The sequence below is a fragment of the Pogona vitticeps genome, chromosome 2 (genome assembly GCF_051106095.1).
Source record: "Pogona vitticeps strain Pit_001003342236 chromosome 2, PviZW2.1, whole genome shotgun sequence".
NCBI classification, from domain to species: Eukaryota; Metazoa; Chordata; class Lepidosauria; order Squamata; family Agamidae; genus Pogona; species Pogona vitticeps.
In genome coordinates, this window is record NC_135784.1 from 128788700 (window position 1) to 128804442 (window position 15743).

Consider the following 15743-nt stretch of genomic DNA (forward strand, 5'->3'; position numbering starts at 1 on the left):
TTAAAAAAGATCCCCCCCCAAAAAAATCAAGAAAAAAAGGCAAAAGAGGAAAAGATCCAAGATGGAGGCACAGAGGCAGGAAAGCAGGCAGGTCGTCACACAATCCAAGATGGAGGGCACTTACAAGATTGCACACTGACAAGAAATAAAAGAAGCAACAAAAGACCATTCCTCATTGGGTTCTAACCAATCCAATACCTCTTACAGATTCAAAATGTCTGCTTCCCTCTGGATGTTCTAATTGGCTGCTGACAGCAGCCCTCACAATACTATTGGATGGAAAATTTACCCAGTGATTTGACAGGCAAAGGTGTAAGAAGGGTGAAATGAAAAGAAAAACATTAAAGAAGCACATTTTTCTTTACTCCTCTTTTGTTGACATGAATTATTCATGTTTTAGAGCCTCTCTTTTGGCAATCAACAAAAGAAAAAGAGTTTGTTAAAACTTGGAAATCCAATCTCTATCTGGAAATATGAATGTTAATCCCTGTGCAAAATGTCTGCCCGCTTTTGTCTTCCAGATTTGCACTAACATATTCTTTGAGGGACAATGACAAGGTTCTATCTGCTAGTTTTTGCCAGTTTGTGCTCCTGGATAATCAAAATTGCCAAAGAGGGACTTACCCAATGGGTAAGTGAAGTGAGAACTGTCTCCTTGCAAGAGAACACTGTTTCAAAAATCTGAAAAAGGCATCCACAAGACGCCTTCAAACAAACAAACCCTACTTTGATCCTCACCATGTCAGATATTTTCCAGGCAGGTGGTTTCTAAGTTTCTGTTCCCAAATGAGTTGTTTGACACCCTGGGCACTGGCCTCCAGAGTCCCATAGCTTGTCTCCTATGCTGTCTGACAATGGCGTGAAGCTTCACTGAGAGGTGCTGAATGATGTCATTGTCCCCTTATGTGAACCTATGGGCTGAGAAGGGTGCTGAGTTGACCCTACTGGTAGGTTGGGTAAGTTTGCTATCTCAGGCAGCCGGCTACCACAATCTGTTCTTGTTTTATTTACATTTTTGCTTATGTTCCTTTTTGTTAACTACCTACAGTATAATAGTGCCTAGCACTAATATAGCAGTCAATCAATCAATCAAATAGCACCTCCCCACACCTGAAGAGAGCCCCCTTGCTGCTTTGACTCCTCCCTCTATGTCCCACTTTGCTGGGATGATCCCTTCATCCTTTCCTTCTCCTGCTTCTCTGACAGTGACCATGGCTGCTGCTTTGTCGGTACTGCCTTAGTCCAATTGCCCTCTTTGAAAGGGTGCCAGGAGCTCAAAGGAGCTGATGAGGTTTTTAAGCAGAGCTGGCAGGAGTGGTGCCAGTATTTTTAAACAGCTGGTGCCTTCTGAAAAGAGGTTGCTGGGCTGTCCAGCTGGCTGACCAGCAAAGACAACAACGAGGATGACTAGGAGCGAACAGAGATGAGAGGTGGCATTGTGTGCAAAGAGAGAAGGCATGCAGGGAGACAAGGGCCTGCAAACTGGGGGCAGCGGCAACAGGAGAAGTTGGCCTGCTGCTGGCTGGGATAGGGCCACGCTGAATAGCCTCACCTCCCGACACTCTGGGAACAGAATATTGGGCCAGACAGACTCTTTGATGGGGCCACTGCAACTCTTTTTTTTATCCAATTAAAACAAGACAGAAATGTTCCTAGTCAGTGGAAATGAACTGAGTCTTGTAACACTTTAAAGACTCTTACATTTTATTCCCCATACCTGTTCATAGGCTGCAACCCATTTCAACCAATGCCATCCATGAAGGCTTATACCAAGGAATATTTGCTAGTGTATTCTTGAAGTCTTTCACAGCTGGGATCTGATGGTTGTTGTGGGTTTTTTGGGCTCTTTGGCTGTGTTCTGAAGGTTGCTCTTCCTAACGTTTTGCCAGTCTCTGTGCTAGTCTTTATCACAAGCTTCATGATTGGTTTTGATGGACAAGAGTAGTACAGCTACAGCTCAAATCCTTGAAAACATTTTCAACCAAACTGCTGATTCAAAGATAGGAACAGAATTTTAGATGTAGGATCACACACCTTGAAGACATTGATAGTCTGGGATTAATTCTGGTACTTCTGGATCTGGTTACATCCCTCAAACTGATTTCAACCGGAATCACTTACTGTATAAGCGTGCCTCTGTTCTGTAGCTTTACTGCCAAAGTAGCATGCATACAATTGTAGCTTTATATGGATACTTAACTCTCCCACTGACATTGGCTAGATTTGCCCAAGAATCTACTGACCCCCCTTTTTTTGCTTGATTGACAGTAGAAATATGGGGCAGTTCACAATTCATTATATTCTTCTAAGCTGATGAAACGCAGCATCACAGGTAAATTTAAATAGCAAATAAAGGTAAGAAGATCTAAGTCAAATGTTTTGTGAGCACCATTTGTCGACAATTCTAAAAACCATTTCCACTGAAAAGGACTTCTCTACAGGCTATGAAATTATGATGCTTTTACTACCAGGCATCTGAGGTTGAAATGCAGAGAAATTATGGTATCTTCTTCTTCACTCCCCAAGATGAACAGCTAAGTGATTGCATGCACATAAAAATAAAAAAGTGAGCTCCTAGTCAAGGCATGGTGATATATGTGTAGGAAACAAGAGTCCTGAATTCATGCTAAAGGTTGCTGGGGAGCAGATTAATAGTGGTGTCGGGCAGTTGCTCATCAGGGGTCGGAAAGGTTCACAGGGAAAACTATGAATGCCTATGGAGTGCATGGCATACTGATCATGCCACTGGTTGTGCTGGCGATGGGGATTCTGGGAGCTGTAGTTCCCAAAATAACTTTTCCAAACTCTGTTGCTGTGTGAGAACATCTTTCAGACAGAGAATCAGTTCTGTCCCAGAGCAAATGTGAACTACGCAATTTGCCTTTGGGCTTTTATGGCCACCAGATTATTCTGCACATGATTGTCACAGCAGTTGGGGAATGTGGGTAAGGCCCTTTGCCTCCATAGCCATACAGTACAATGTCTTCAATACAAGTTGCATTCTTTGCTCTCCCAAGCACTGCACAGCTCCATTACTGACTTTTGTTATGATGGAAAGGCTTCATCAGTTGACTTTGCAGTCCTTCCCAAGCAACCATTAAAGGGAAAGGAACTCTGTCAGGAAGCAAGGTGACAATCTTCTCTTCTTCTTTTTAATAAGAAGCAAAAGAGAACAATCCTCTGGATTGCAGAAAGTTTTATAAAATCCCATTGTTCTGATTCATAATGTAATTTTGTAGAACAGTAACAACACCTGTAACAAAAGAACGTACTTTGCCCAGGGACTTTATAAGGCAATTTATTCAAGAGATCCTATTTGTGCCTTTCCTTTCTTGCTAATTTTATTCTGCTCCTAAATGTGGTAGATTTTTATTTGCCCTGGCCAAAAAGTAAAAAAAATGGTGCTCTGCCATAAGGAGTCAGGCTCCTGTACATGCTGCTCTTCTTTAGTAAAGAGGAAATTCCGGATTTTCTGAACTTTTGCACTATAAGCCAACGCTGCCAAAATGTCCTTTCCCAAGCAGCTATTGAGGGGAAAGCATCTTTGCTCATCTCGACCCATTTCTGCCTTTCTTCAGCCTACCCTGCCAGGCAGTGATGTTTGAATGTTGGATTTGCCTTAGCAGCTGATTTTCCCACACTTGCTTTCTAAATTTGGCAGGAGACCGTTTGCAGTGTGGCCAAGTGGGCAAAACATCAGACCTAGTCCTAGATTTACGTGTTTGCTTTGCCGCGCAAGCAAAGGGCAACGCGCAATGCATAACTGCGAGAGCTGCTGTGTTCCATGTGTAAAACAGGGATGCATCCTTAAGCATCCACACCAGATGGATGTCATAAACAGCCTTTTCCAACTTGCTACTCTCCAGATGCATTGGACCAATGATGCTGGCCTCAAATGATGGGAGCTATAGTTAGGGCAGTGGCTCCCAACCTTGGGTCCCCAGATGTTCTTGGGCTCCAACTCCCAGAAACCCTGGCTAGCACAGCTGGTGGCAAAGGCTTCTGGGTGTTGCAGTCCAAGAACATATGGGGAACCACTGAGTTATGGGTGAGTGGATGAAGAGAAGGATGAGGTTCTTGCTCCCTTTTAATAGTTGCATGAAGGAGGAAACTAAAGTAGTAGCAGCTTGTACTAAAAACAGTACCTGCAGAAAATTTCCTCTTCTAAGCAGCAATGAAAGGTGCAGGATCCTGTCCTCCTTTTCCTTTGGTCTTCCTAGAAGTCGTTCCGTATACTGTGCAGTATTTGGAGAGGACCTGGTTGGGGGAAGCTGGTGTACCCAGTACGACAGTCGACTAAACGTTACGAGGTGGCATGGACCGGTCCAAGGAGCGTAGCAGGACTTGACATGTGAGGGAATATAGCCAAGTTCGAAACTGCCTCTGACAAAAAGCCTCTGCTCGACCTGACGAGGGGGGCGTGTCCTTTGTTTAGCTCTTTCCCGCCTCCCCACAGACTTCGCTCTGAAAGACAGCGCTAGTCCGCCCTCTCGCCCTTTCCTCAACGTCTCATTGGCTCCTGGGCCCGTCACTCGAGGGTGGAGGTGCCTTTTCGGAGAAGTTTGTGTTACAATCAAGAGCTCCACGTGTGGCAGCCGCTGGAGCAGCCGGGAAAAAGGAGGCTCTCCCTGGAAAGGTGACAGGCGGCGGGAAGGACTTTTTTTTTTTTTTTGCCTCCCTTCTTCTGCCAGCCTGGCCGTCGGCGGAGCGAGCGGCAGCGTCAGGCGGGCAAAGCCCGAGAGCGGCGCAGACCCGAGAAGCGTCCCGCCACGGCCAGCAGCAGCGCGATCGCCATCCCAGCCTGGCCGGGAAGAGAGAAGCGGCTTCCCACGAACGGCTTCCCAGCTATATCAGGGACCGCATCCTCCCCTTCCTGATCAAGACCCCTCAAAAGCTGGAGCCGAGCTGCCCGGAGTCTGGCTTGAGTGCCTCGGCTGGGTTGCCTTTCCAACGGCGTGGGAGGCGGAGGTCACCCTCTGGCAAGCCTCTGGATCGCAGCCTCAGCGACCCGGAGAAGGGAGCGCGGTCGTGTGTAGGGATCCCCTCGCCTCCGCGAAGTGCAGCCACCGCCACCCCGCCCGCCCGCCCGCCCGCCCGGGTCCTGTTGCCCCGGCGTGGTTGATCCTTTCCCCCCAACTTCCCATCCCCTTCGCCCGGACGCACCTCGTCCTTTCCTCCCTCGCAGGACGTGGCGGCGCGTCCGGTCCTGTTGAGGCGGCTGCGCCGTCGGTCCTCTTCCCCGGCCGAAGAGCGGCCCGGCTGGGCTCGGCGGCTTGCTCGGGCGCGATGCGCCAGCCTCCGGGTCGCCGCCTGGAGATGCTCCCCAGCCCGGCGAGAGCTGGCGGCAGTTGAGGCGACGGCCGGGCTGCCCACCCTCCGCCAACGTGCCCTCGGAGAGCCTCGCCGACTCCCACGACGCCCACGACTCTCCCCGCGGGCCCTTCGCCCCCCTGGTCGGAGGCGCCCCTGAGGAGGAAGGAAGGCGAGGGGCGCCCGGTCCGGACGGCTTGCCTATGGGGCTGCCGGCTCCCCCCCGCCTGGGCTAAGTGGCTGAGCGGAGAGGGCGATGGCCCCGGCGCGGGGGGCCGCCTAGCATGGCCCGGGGAGGGGCGCCCCCCGCCTCGCCGCCGCCGCCGCTGCCGCCCTCGGGCCCGGAGCCCCTGCCCCGCCGCGCCTTGCGGAAGCTGCTCCTGGTCCTCGGCTCCCTCCTCATGTCGCTCTACGCCAGCTACTGCCTGGCGGGCGCGGCGCACGTCCTCAGCCGGGAGCCGGCCCCGATCCCCGTCGCGCCGGGCGAGGAGGCGGCGCCTGGCACGCCTCGGAACCCCTTCTGGCCCCCGCAGCCCGGCGGAGAGGGCGACAAGCGGCTGCCCCAGGCCGTCATCATCGGCGTGAAGAAGGGCGGCACCCGGGCGCTGCTCGAGTTCCTGCGGGTGCATCCGGACGTGCGGGCGGCGGGCGCCGAGCCCCACTTCTTCGACCGCAACTACGGCCGGGGACTCGCCTGGTACAGGTACCTGTGGGCATCCGCTGCCCTTGCTCTTTGTCTCGGCTTCGCTCATGGGCTAGGCACGGGAGCCCCTTTCCCTTTCCCTTCCCCGTCTGCAATGACATCTATTTACTTCTACCGGATGAAGAGCCCCTACCACAGTACTGCTGGGGCTAGGAGAGAGGTGGGCTCCTTTCTGGGCTTCAGAGCCACGGATTCCTGAGAGAGGGTCCCTGACAGCTAGTCCCAAATACTGAAAAAGGTCTGGCATCTACAGGCGCGCGCGCACACACACACACCTCTGACCCTAACCCTTTACATTCTTCACTGGCTTTCTTCTGAGTAAGCATGTGTAGGCTTGCCCTGTTAATATGGTAGTTTAAAAAGAAAAGTGCGGACGTCGCACTTTGCAAGCAGTGTAAACTGCCCCCTGCCTTGAGGTGGGGGGAAGCCAAAGAGATCTGTCATTTGGTTGCGAGAGAAATGCTTAGTAGATGCTCGAAATCACCAGTATTTCTGATCAGTTAACTAAAGATACTGAAAGTGGGGGAAACGTTGCCCCGTCTTAGAACAGGTATATAGAACAATCACATGCATGTTGATTCTAAATACATTTGGGATGGGCTGTATTCTTAAGTAAGCTTGTGCAAGATGGCATCTTAAGGCTGTGCCCTCAATCAGGCCTGAGTCCTCACCATAAATATTGTAGAAATCTAGCCTCTCGCCCTTTGTTCCTTTCCTCCAGTTATAAAGTCCACTAACCTTTTCTTTCTTACAGCATCTTCCATTCACCCTGAGATGCTGGCCTTGTAACTTTATATTTCAAGCTAGAGGTTCTAGATCCCCTTCTCACACACTTATCTCTGGTGACCAGTCTCCCTGCATCCCATTTTCTTACCACCAAAATTCCTGACATGAGCCAATCCCAAGTTCAACCCCCCTCTTTCCTCATAGGCCGTCACTATCCTTTAACTTCTCAGCTTGAGTAGTCCTACATGTACAGCTAATGTTACCTTTGGCCTTTATGCTTAGGGTCCACTCTGTCTTTTTGTCAATATTTACGGTACTTCTTTCTACTTTCAACTTTTCCCCCCACAAATGCAGGTCTAGCTTCTCCTCACAACAGCAGGAAGCCATCATTTCCATAACTAGGGAATAGAAAAGACATTGCTGTTATGAGAGTTGAGCTTGTTTGTTTGTTCTACTTCTTGGTTGAATAAGATTCCCTAACCCCCACCTTCCAACATCACACTCTTCTATAAGTTTGCCTCTCACCTTAATCTTTCAACCACACTCCCAAGTACGCAATGTGACTCATCCCCTACAAGCCTTTTTGTGTGGGTAGATGTGTAAGCCAGTGTGTGAGCTCCGACATCCCATAGAACCATCCCTAAAAATACCTGTCATTCTCAACGTTCCCATCCTTAATTCATCTTTCTCTCTTCACATAGAATAATAAAGTCAGAAGGGGGCTATAAGGTCACATTTAGCATCATGACTGCGTCTTCATTCTTTGGTTCAAGTAAACCTAACTGATTCCACAGAAATGTGACATAATCCAGGTTGTTTAGGGTCACAGCCTCAAAGGGGTCCAAATGGATCTTCCAAACTCTGTCCCAACTAGATTCTTTTTTAAGCTTTGAAAATATTACAGTATATTCAAATTTAACTGACTTCTAGATTTACAGTTTCCCTATAAATCATCTTTATCAAAACCTCACACCTTCCAACCCCCCGTCACTTTTTTTTCTTTTTTGAGTCATCGCCAGTTCTGTTTTTCATATCTGATCTCCACAGCCTTACCTGTGGAAGTTGCTTTACTTGCCATTTGTCTAGGTGTTCCTTTGGCCTTACCTTTTAGGTTCTAAAAAGAGATGTGTGAGAAGCTTCAGTAAAATTCAGTTAATAAAGGTCTCCATTGGAAGGTGGCAGGGAAGGTTGGACCGCCGGCGGCTGGGCATAGGAGAGGTGAGAGACCCTTGGCAAATTCTGGTGTGGGACCTTTGCACAAGTGATGTCACAGATGCCCTTCAATCTTTGTGGGGATGCTGCACTTTTGAAATTATTCTTGTATCCATTTATTTAAACACACACACACATACACACACACACACACACACACACACACACACACACACACACAGAGAGAGATCACTTGATGTAGGAAATGCAAAAGTCCAAGTTTTCACTTGACAAATCAGTGTAAAAGGTGATCATCACATCCATAAAAGGACAGGCCTGAATAGAAAGAAAGTTTCCCCTGCTCTTAAGTTATTCCTTCCTTCCTCAGGAAGCCTATTACTACATGCTGCTGAATTAAAACAACATTCAAGAGTGATGATCCACCTCATTTTGTTAACAGACAGATACATAGCAAGGACTTATTGTGCCTCCTTAGCAGGGGCTGGGCTTAAAGAGTCATAAGGTCCCTCTCAGCTCTGCAGTTCTAAGACGATGATGATGAAATTATAGCAATAATTGTTCTCTGAATAAAAAGTGATATCTCTCTCCCATTTGCAAAGTATTGTGGTTGATGAATAGTGTAACAGGGAGGTTCACTGAGTTGGAGTACCTGGCCATGGAGCCAGAGGCTGGGGGTTAATTTCCCCATTGTGCATTCCAGAAGGGCCGAGCCAGCCTGCGTGGCCTTGGTCAAACTGCACAGACCCAGGGTGCCTCCAGAAGAGGGGGAATGGTAAACCACTTCTGAGTACTCTGTGCTTAGAAAACCCTCAAGAGGGTTGCCGTAATTCAGGATCAACATGGCAGCACATAATTAAATGAATATGGACTAACAGCAAGCATCACTGGTCTCTAATGGAAAGTGCTGTGATGTCAATAGTGAGAGGTGACACCTTCTTCACCTCTTCTGCCAGGTTTACTTGTTTATTTTTAACTATACCTGAAGATTCCAAAGTGGGGTACCACAATATAGTTGAATCAAATGAAAGTATTTCTTACCTCTAGATTTTTTTTCCCCTTTATATTCCACCTCCTATGGAATGACTGTAATGCTATGACTGATATATCGAACATATTATTGTCATCATAGCCATCATTGTCCTCTCTGAATAGGTTCTTTTAGGTCCTAAATGTTCATCCATTTGGTTCTCCATGACAGATAATTGGCTTTCTTAATTGTTTGTGTGTGTGTTTTAAAAAAGGTATCTGTTAGATGGTTGTTGTGGGTTTTTCCGGTTCTTTGGCCGTGTTCTGAAGGTTGTTCTTCCTCACGTTTCACCAGTCTCTTGGGCCGGCATCTTCAGAGGACAGCACACTGTGCTCTGGTGTAGTTTGCTTGGGAGTAGAGTATTTATGGCTGTGAGATCAGCTTTTGCCCTATCTGTTAGAGTTTCCAGTAAACATGGCGGGGCAATAACGTGGCACATGCTGACTCTTTGGAGGAAAGGTGTGATATAAATTGCACTGCTGATACTAATAATGATATCATAGATAGACTGAAGGACTTCGGCTGGGATGTGGTGCACCTGAATGCAAATTCCAATAATCTTCATCCCTACTCCTTTTAAAGGGGGAAGGATTGTGTGAATTGGATAAATTTGAGTATTGTGCAGAAGTTGTGTTTCAGTTCGGTACACTTGGGTATTGTGTTTTCATAAGTATTACTGGAGGAGTCAGAAACTTTCCTCTCTCTTTCAGTACAACGTATGTGCACGTTACCTGGTCTGATGATCCTAATAAAGGATTCACAAGATTTACATACTGTATGTTGCAGGGAGAGATTGCTTTGAATGGACTACTACTGTGATCCATTTTAAAGTGAGATCAATGCTTTGTGAAATGTTTTTGCTTAACTTCTGTGACACCATAAGCCAGCTCTTTCTGATTGGCTATGTTATTATAGGGTGTTCAGACAGTCAGTAAGACTTTTGTAGTAGGTGATTGAAGGATGGCAGAAGAGAGATGGTAAATTGAAGGGGGAGAAAGTGATACATAACTGGCAATACGTGGACAACCTGAGACATTGAGTAAGTTCAGATGATGAGGAGGAAAACAAATAATGGGACTTACTAGCACATCCAAGAAAGACCCTTTCCCCTCTCCTCTGCAGGTGGGGGTATGCTGAATCCCCTTGTGGTACTCTGCATTGTTTTGTGCAAAGGGGAGAAAGGAGAGCTCACATACCAGAGTGCCCATACTGCCCAGGACATAACACAGCTCTCCCTGGCCAAAGTGCAGGACCCGTCCACATGCTGCACAGTCATTTGTCAAAGTGTGGGTGTACCACCTCTGCAGAGTGAAATGGGGCCAGACCCATGTCAAAGCTACTTGAGCCTCCTGATGAAGCTGCTCAGCTGGTCCTGCCTGTTCCGGCTGAGTTTTCTCTTTGAAGCAGAGGAGCTGGCGTGTTTCTTGCACCTTTTATTTCAGAGGCTGAACCTGGCTGGCAGTGGGCTAGTGTCCTGTCCTCTTGGCTTGGTACCAGTGAGTACCATAGAGGTACCAGCTGGGGGGGCTATGCTGCTGCTGTTTCTGCACAGAAGTGGGGAGTTGCAAGTAATATGGTCTGGTGACATGTGACTTTATGGGGTGATGAGGATGCAATGAAGTTACAAGAAGGTTTAAGTTTCATGCCATTTGCTTATGAGTCCCCCTCAAAAGCAACAGAAAGTAAATAAAACTAATGAGTAGCATAGGCAGCAAAATAACAAGTTACTTTTTTTTTTCAGCAATGGGAATGAGTTATTTTGGAAAAAAGAAACCCTAAGCTGTCATCCTGGAGACCTCATCTGCTTTCCCAAGTAATGATGGCAAGCTATGTGTATGCTGTGTGAGACTTGATCAGGTTGGCTGCTCTGCTGATCAGCATGGGAAAGTCCCTCCCCATACCTTGTTCCAGTACTGAAGAAGAAGCAGGAAGGGACGGCTTACCTGCCTGTCTACCTAGTTCGCAGGCAAATAGGTTGACATATGTAGCAGGCACAGTAAAGCTGTTCCATTCAGTAGGGGCTGGTAGCTCCAATATTGGTGGGGCGATTAATCTGCTCTTGGTTTTATTCTGAACTTTGCAGGAGCTCTCCAGAGTGTTGGTCACTATCCTCACAACAGATGCAGATCATCTGATACCCACACTAAAGCCTGGAATGGATTCATTGCCCACGGATACTGGAATCACCAGATTCCATTGCCTGCTCCAACTCTGTGCAGCTATGGTATAGACTGCTGAAATGTCCCATTGCACCCATTGTGCTGGGAGTACCTACCTGTAGGAGAGAAATAGGTGCAGCTTGGCAGTTTCGGCCGTGTGTCCAATCACCCTTTGAACTAGCTGAACAGTCACCCTTTTAGCCAAGAAACCAGTTTACCTTGGTACAGAAGGTCTGGATGAGCATGCAGAGGAGGATAACTAAAATGATCTATGCTGAAGCAAATCTATCCTTAAACAGAGGGAGGCACAAGAGCCGGTGTGGCTCTCCAAGGCCCAGGGATTCGGATATAGAACTTTGAGTGCTAAAGATTTGCCCACTTCTGTTGTAAAGAAAGAGCTAAGGAGACCATGGACTAGTCATGACATGATGCTCCTGGTCTAGCCATCAAGGAACATGGAGTGAGATAGCTCCTGTTCCTGTGTGAGAACACTATAGAAGCAGCATCTGGAACACATCTTTCTTTGGCCTGAATACAGAGTAGGTGTTTAGGAGATAAGGCGAGAAAAGAGAGAGTGGAGCCACCTCTGTACTCAGTGCATGCTTATTCCTTAGTCTACTGTCCTGCCATGAGGGAGAAGGGGAACTAATGCCATGACTGTTACTAGGGGCACCCCTTGTTCTTTAGGGGTTGCAGTGGAACCATGTCCAGTTCCACTTTTGAAGGAACCCCGGTCAACCTCCCACTTTCACCTCACCCCCACTCTCTCTCACCCCCACTCTTGGAGCTTGGAGAAGTTATTTTAGGGGAATATAACTCCCAGAACCATCCAGCTACCCTATGGGTAGCGCCTACCATATAGTTAGCACCTGGGAACTTCTGGTACTTGTAGTCCAAGCTTCTCCAAGCCCTGCCATGGTCTGGAGATACTGGGAGCAGTGCTGGGCAACTGGTGCCTTCTGTAGTGCAAAGCTGGACAAACTTTCCCCAGAAGGCTTTGCAATGTAACATTGATCCAGAATGACGCTTCATTGCTGGGGGTTGGGGCAAGGAGTCAAGTTATTCAGGTGGGAATTCAAATGGCAGATTCCAGCCTCATGCAGGTAGGGAAGTGGTTGTACCACCTACTGGGATTCTGCAGCCATGGCATTGACCAGCATGGTCCAAATGCTGCTGTTGGGCACTCTGTATGAGTGGTGACAGCTAGTTCTACTCTATGCATATAGGTTGGACTTGGTAAAAGTACTCAGAAGTGTTCTGGCTGAAATGGAATGCCTGGCCTTTGCTAGGAGGATCATAAAGGAAGACTGGGTTTGGAAGTGGGAGAGAGGAAGAAATCAATCTCACCCCCATACACAGGGTCTCTCCCGTGTGAGAGAGATACATGGTTCAAGGTGGTGAGAGTTGTGTTGCAATACAGTGCAGACAAGACACAGAATTCATATAAAACAAGGAAGGAAGAAAGAGGCATGGAAATGTTGCAGCCACTGGCTTGCCAGTATAGAGCACTGGGTTCAGACATTTCCAGGTTTTGGAGAATAGTGTTTGAAGGGCCAACATTGGGTGTTTGGGGAGAGAGAGAGAGAGAGAGAGAGAGAGAGAGAGAGAGAGAAACTGACCCATGAGTTGGTCTGCGTCCTAATAGTCAGCTTACAGTCTATCTATGTGTCTTTGTGGTGCTGTGCTGTGGCTGGGTGCTGAGTTACACCATATCTTATGATCAGTCACAGTGCCATGGGCAAGGCGATTATTAACAAGGGGTGCCTATTCTTGCACTTTCCCATTCATCCTAAAGACAGCAGGAGGCAAAGTGTACTGTATGTGTCACATTTGGGACTGGTGCAAAGTTGGACAGCTGGTAGGGTAGGTGCTGTGGATTGAATGAGTGTAGGGTTTGGTGCTGGTGTTAGCTCTTTCCCTCTGCCACACATCCTAACCACTGTTTTCCAGATGTATCAGTCATTGCTATGTTGCATCTCCATCCAAGTGGCACAGCAGACGTCTACAAAGCTCTAGATCTCAGACATGGGCCACTTGTAGTCTTTTAGGTGTGAATAAACTGCATTTCTTTCCTTTCCTCATCATTGCCTGTACTATGTGAGGCTGATGGGTATTGTAGTCCAACAAGAACAGGAGAGTCATATGTTGCCCATCCCACCGCCCTTGAGCAGGTAAATTGTTTGGCACAGGCTTGCTTCCTACATTTTCTGCCCTGTGTGGCTTGTGGCTGTGGAGAATCACCCTTCATCCCTTTCATTTATTTAAATAAACCACTTCCACAATGGCCAGATGCTAAGAAAGCTAATAAATGCAGATTGTAGGAGGTACCTGCAAAGACAGCTTTAATCAAGTCCAATCAAATCTTTTTAATGGAATACATTTTTCATGTGCTGAGAAAGGGACAGAAAAAGAGAGAAAGGAAGAGGCCACAACAATGTGGAAATAAACATGAAAGCCATAGGGCAATTGTCTGATTTGCAATTTGCATTGTTTAGATGGTTCTCCCACGTGCGCCTGTCATTTAAAGTTAATAAAGTTGTGTCCTCTGGCAAGTTAATATGAAAATAGCTTGTTGGCTCAGCAAGCAATTTGTCTTCTTGTGCAGCAGAAATGCTTTGTTTCCCATCAAGTACACAGGAGGAAGACAAAGGGCTCTCAGGCTGGGGTTTGGTACCCTCTTAGAAATTGCGTGTCCTACATCCAGGTTGTCATCAGGAACTGTCCCCATGTTCAGTGCAGGATCAGGATTGAAGTGTAACATGTTGTCATAGGCTCACTTGCCTGGGTATGCAAATTGGTGAAAATAAGTTCTGATTAGGGATGGTGAGATCTTTTAAGGTTTTTTTTTGGGGGGGGGGGTTGAGGGTATTGGTCCAACATTCTTTTTTTAAAATCTTAAACTTTGTTCCATCTTTGTGGTTTACCATAAAGTGTTTATAGAAAAATGAAATAGACAACATTTGCGGCTCTCTCTCTTTCACAATAAGCATGCTTAAATCTAAATAAAATGTATACATCTCAGAATTGCAGAGCTGGAAGAGATTCTATGGATCATCGGGTCCAGCCCCTGTCAAGGAGGCAGTATATAGCTCATACGATTAGTGCACGTTGCAATTGAACCTGAATAAAAGAGTAACAATAAAGGCAACCCTATAGATGCCTACTCAGGAGTCAGTCCTATTGAGTGCAAATCCCTCTCAGTTATGCATGTATAGGAGTGAAGTGTAAGGATTTTGATTGGAGTGGAAAGAGTATTGTTTTGAAGATGGAGATCACTGTGAGTTTCCATGCCTATCTATGTTCTTTTAACCCTATAGGTTTTATGCAATTTAAATGTCTTTTTTCCTGGGTAAAAAGACTTTCTGTTCTTGAAATCCCAAGCTGTCCATAGAACAATACTGTACTTCCTTCACAGTGCAGTTATCCAATTTCACCTGCCAGGAAAGGGGGATCAGAAAGGAGACACAAACACTTTTGAGGCTTTATCTTTAGAAGTAGGGTGGAAACCTTGACATTTTTATTTGACTTTGAAAATAAACATCTGATTTTGGGGACAGCCATGATGTCTGACTGGTTTTCAGGGATTTTTTTTCCTTCTAAAGAGACTTGGATATAATTTCCACAGCTATATAAGAAATATCTTTGAGAGGAAATGATAGCGTTTATAGTCCCAGACATTTTGTTAATGCAACTATGAAGAATGCAGAAGTAGCCCCATAGATTACTGCAGAATACACTTCACGCCGAAAGTGTGTTCTTGGAAGATGTTTTTAATTGCCACATCATTTTGTTTTACTTGTCATATTATTCAGTCAGGGAACCTATGGTCCTCCAGATTTTAGATCACAGTGTTGTTCATCCCTCAACGCTGGCTATGCTACATCTTGAGAGTTAGTGCCATACCTCAGACCTGTGGGTTGATTAGAGATTATACTTTTAAAAAATTATATATTTCAATATTGTTTGTTATTAGTCAAGCATCTATTTCTTTTTTCCTCTTCTCCATTTTATTCCACCATATCATAATACCCTCAAGATGATTTAAAATAAACCAAATCAAAACCCAACACTAAAGACAATAAAATTATAAATACATCAGTTACCATCTCCTCCTGAAACCGTTTTAACCATTAAGCATGCCAAAAAGTAACACAAATATTAGAAAAGAAACCATGATACATGATACCTTTTCATCTATTGAAAAGGTGGCAAAGAATGTGAGAAATGCGGACATCTAAGAAGGAATTCCAGGGTTTAGGTTTGTGTCACCAAAAAAGGCCCCAGTGGTCCCCAACATAAACCACTGGCTGTAGTGTCTGAGGAGAAAGCTGGCTGACAGGTTTAGCTGGGTGTCCATTTTTTATAGTGTCATTTGGATGTCTAAGTATGAGATAGCCAGACATAAAGGCTCCTGTTGAATATTCACACAAGGGCATGGTCACTCCGTGCCCTCCATAAATGATGCCACTGAACTCTCAGCATTATACTACTCACGAGAACATAAACCAGATGTTAACATTGCTGCTTTTAGATGGTAAGTAGAAACAGGGGCCAAAATTCAATTGAAGGTGGAAACTGATATGAATCCCTGTCCAGAAGATTGTAGTAACAGCCAACAAATTGGATGGCTTTAAAAGGGGATCAG

The 15743-nt window shown here is 46.4% G+C and overlaps 1 protein-coding gene across 1 annotated transcript in view; it reads left to right on the plus strand.

The window, feature by feature from the left end:
- Positions 1 to 4596: 4596 nt before the first annotated feature.
- LOC110075060 (heparan sulfate glucosamine 3-O-sulfotransferase 3A1) overlaps positions 4597 to 15743 on the plus strand; it is a 93102-nt gene continuing 81955 nt past the window's right edge. The window contains exon 1 of the mRNA XM_072990415.2: positions 4597 to 6013. Within this exon, the coding sequence (XP_072846516.2) occupies positions 5595 to 6013 (419 nt within the window). The 5' untranslated portion in view covers positions 4597 to 5594. The remainder of the gene's footprint in view (positions 6014 to 15743) is intronic.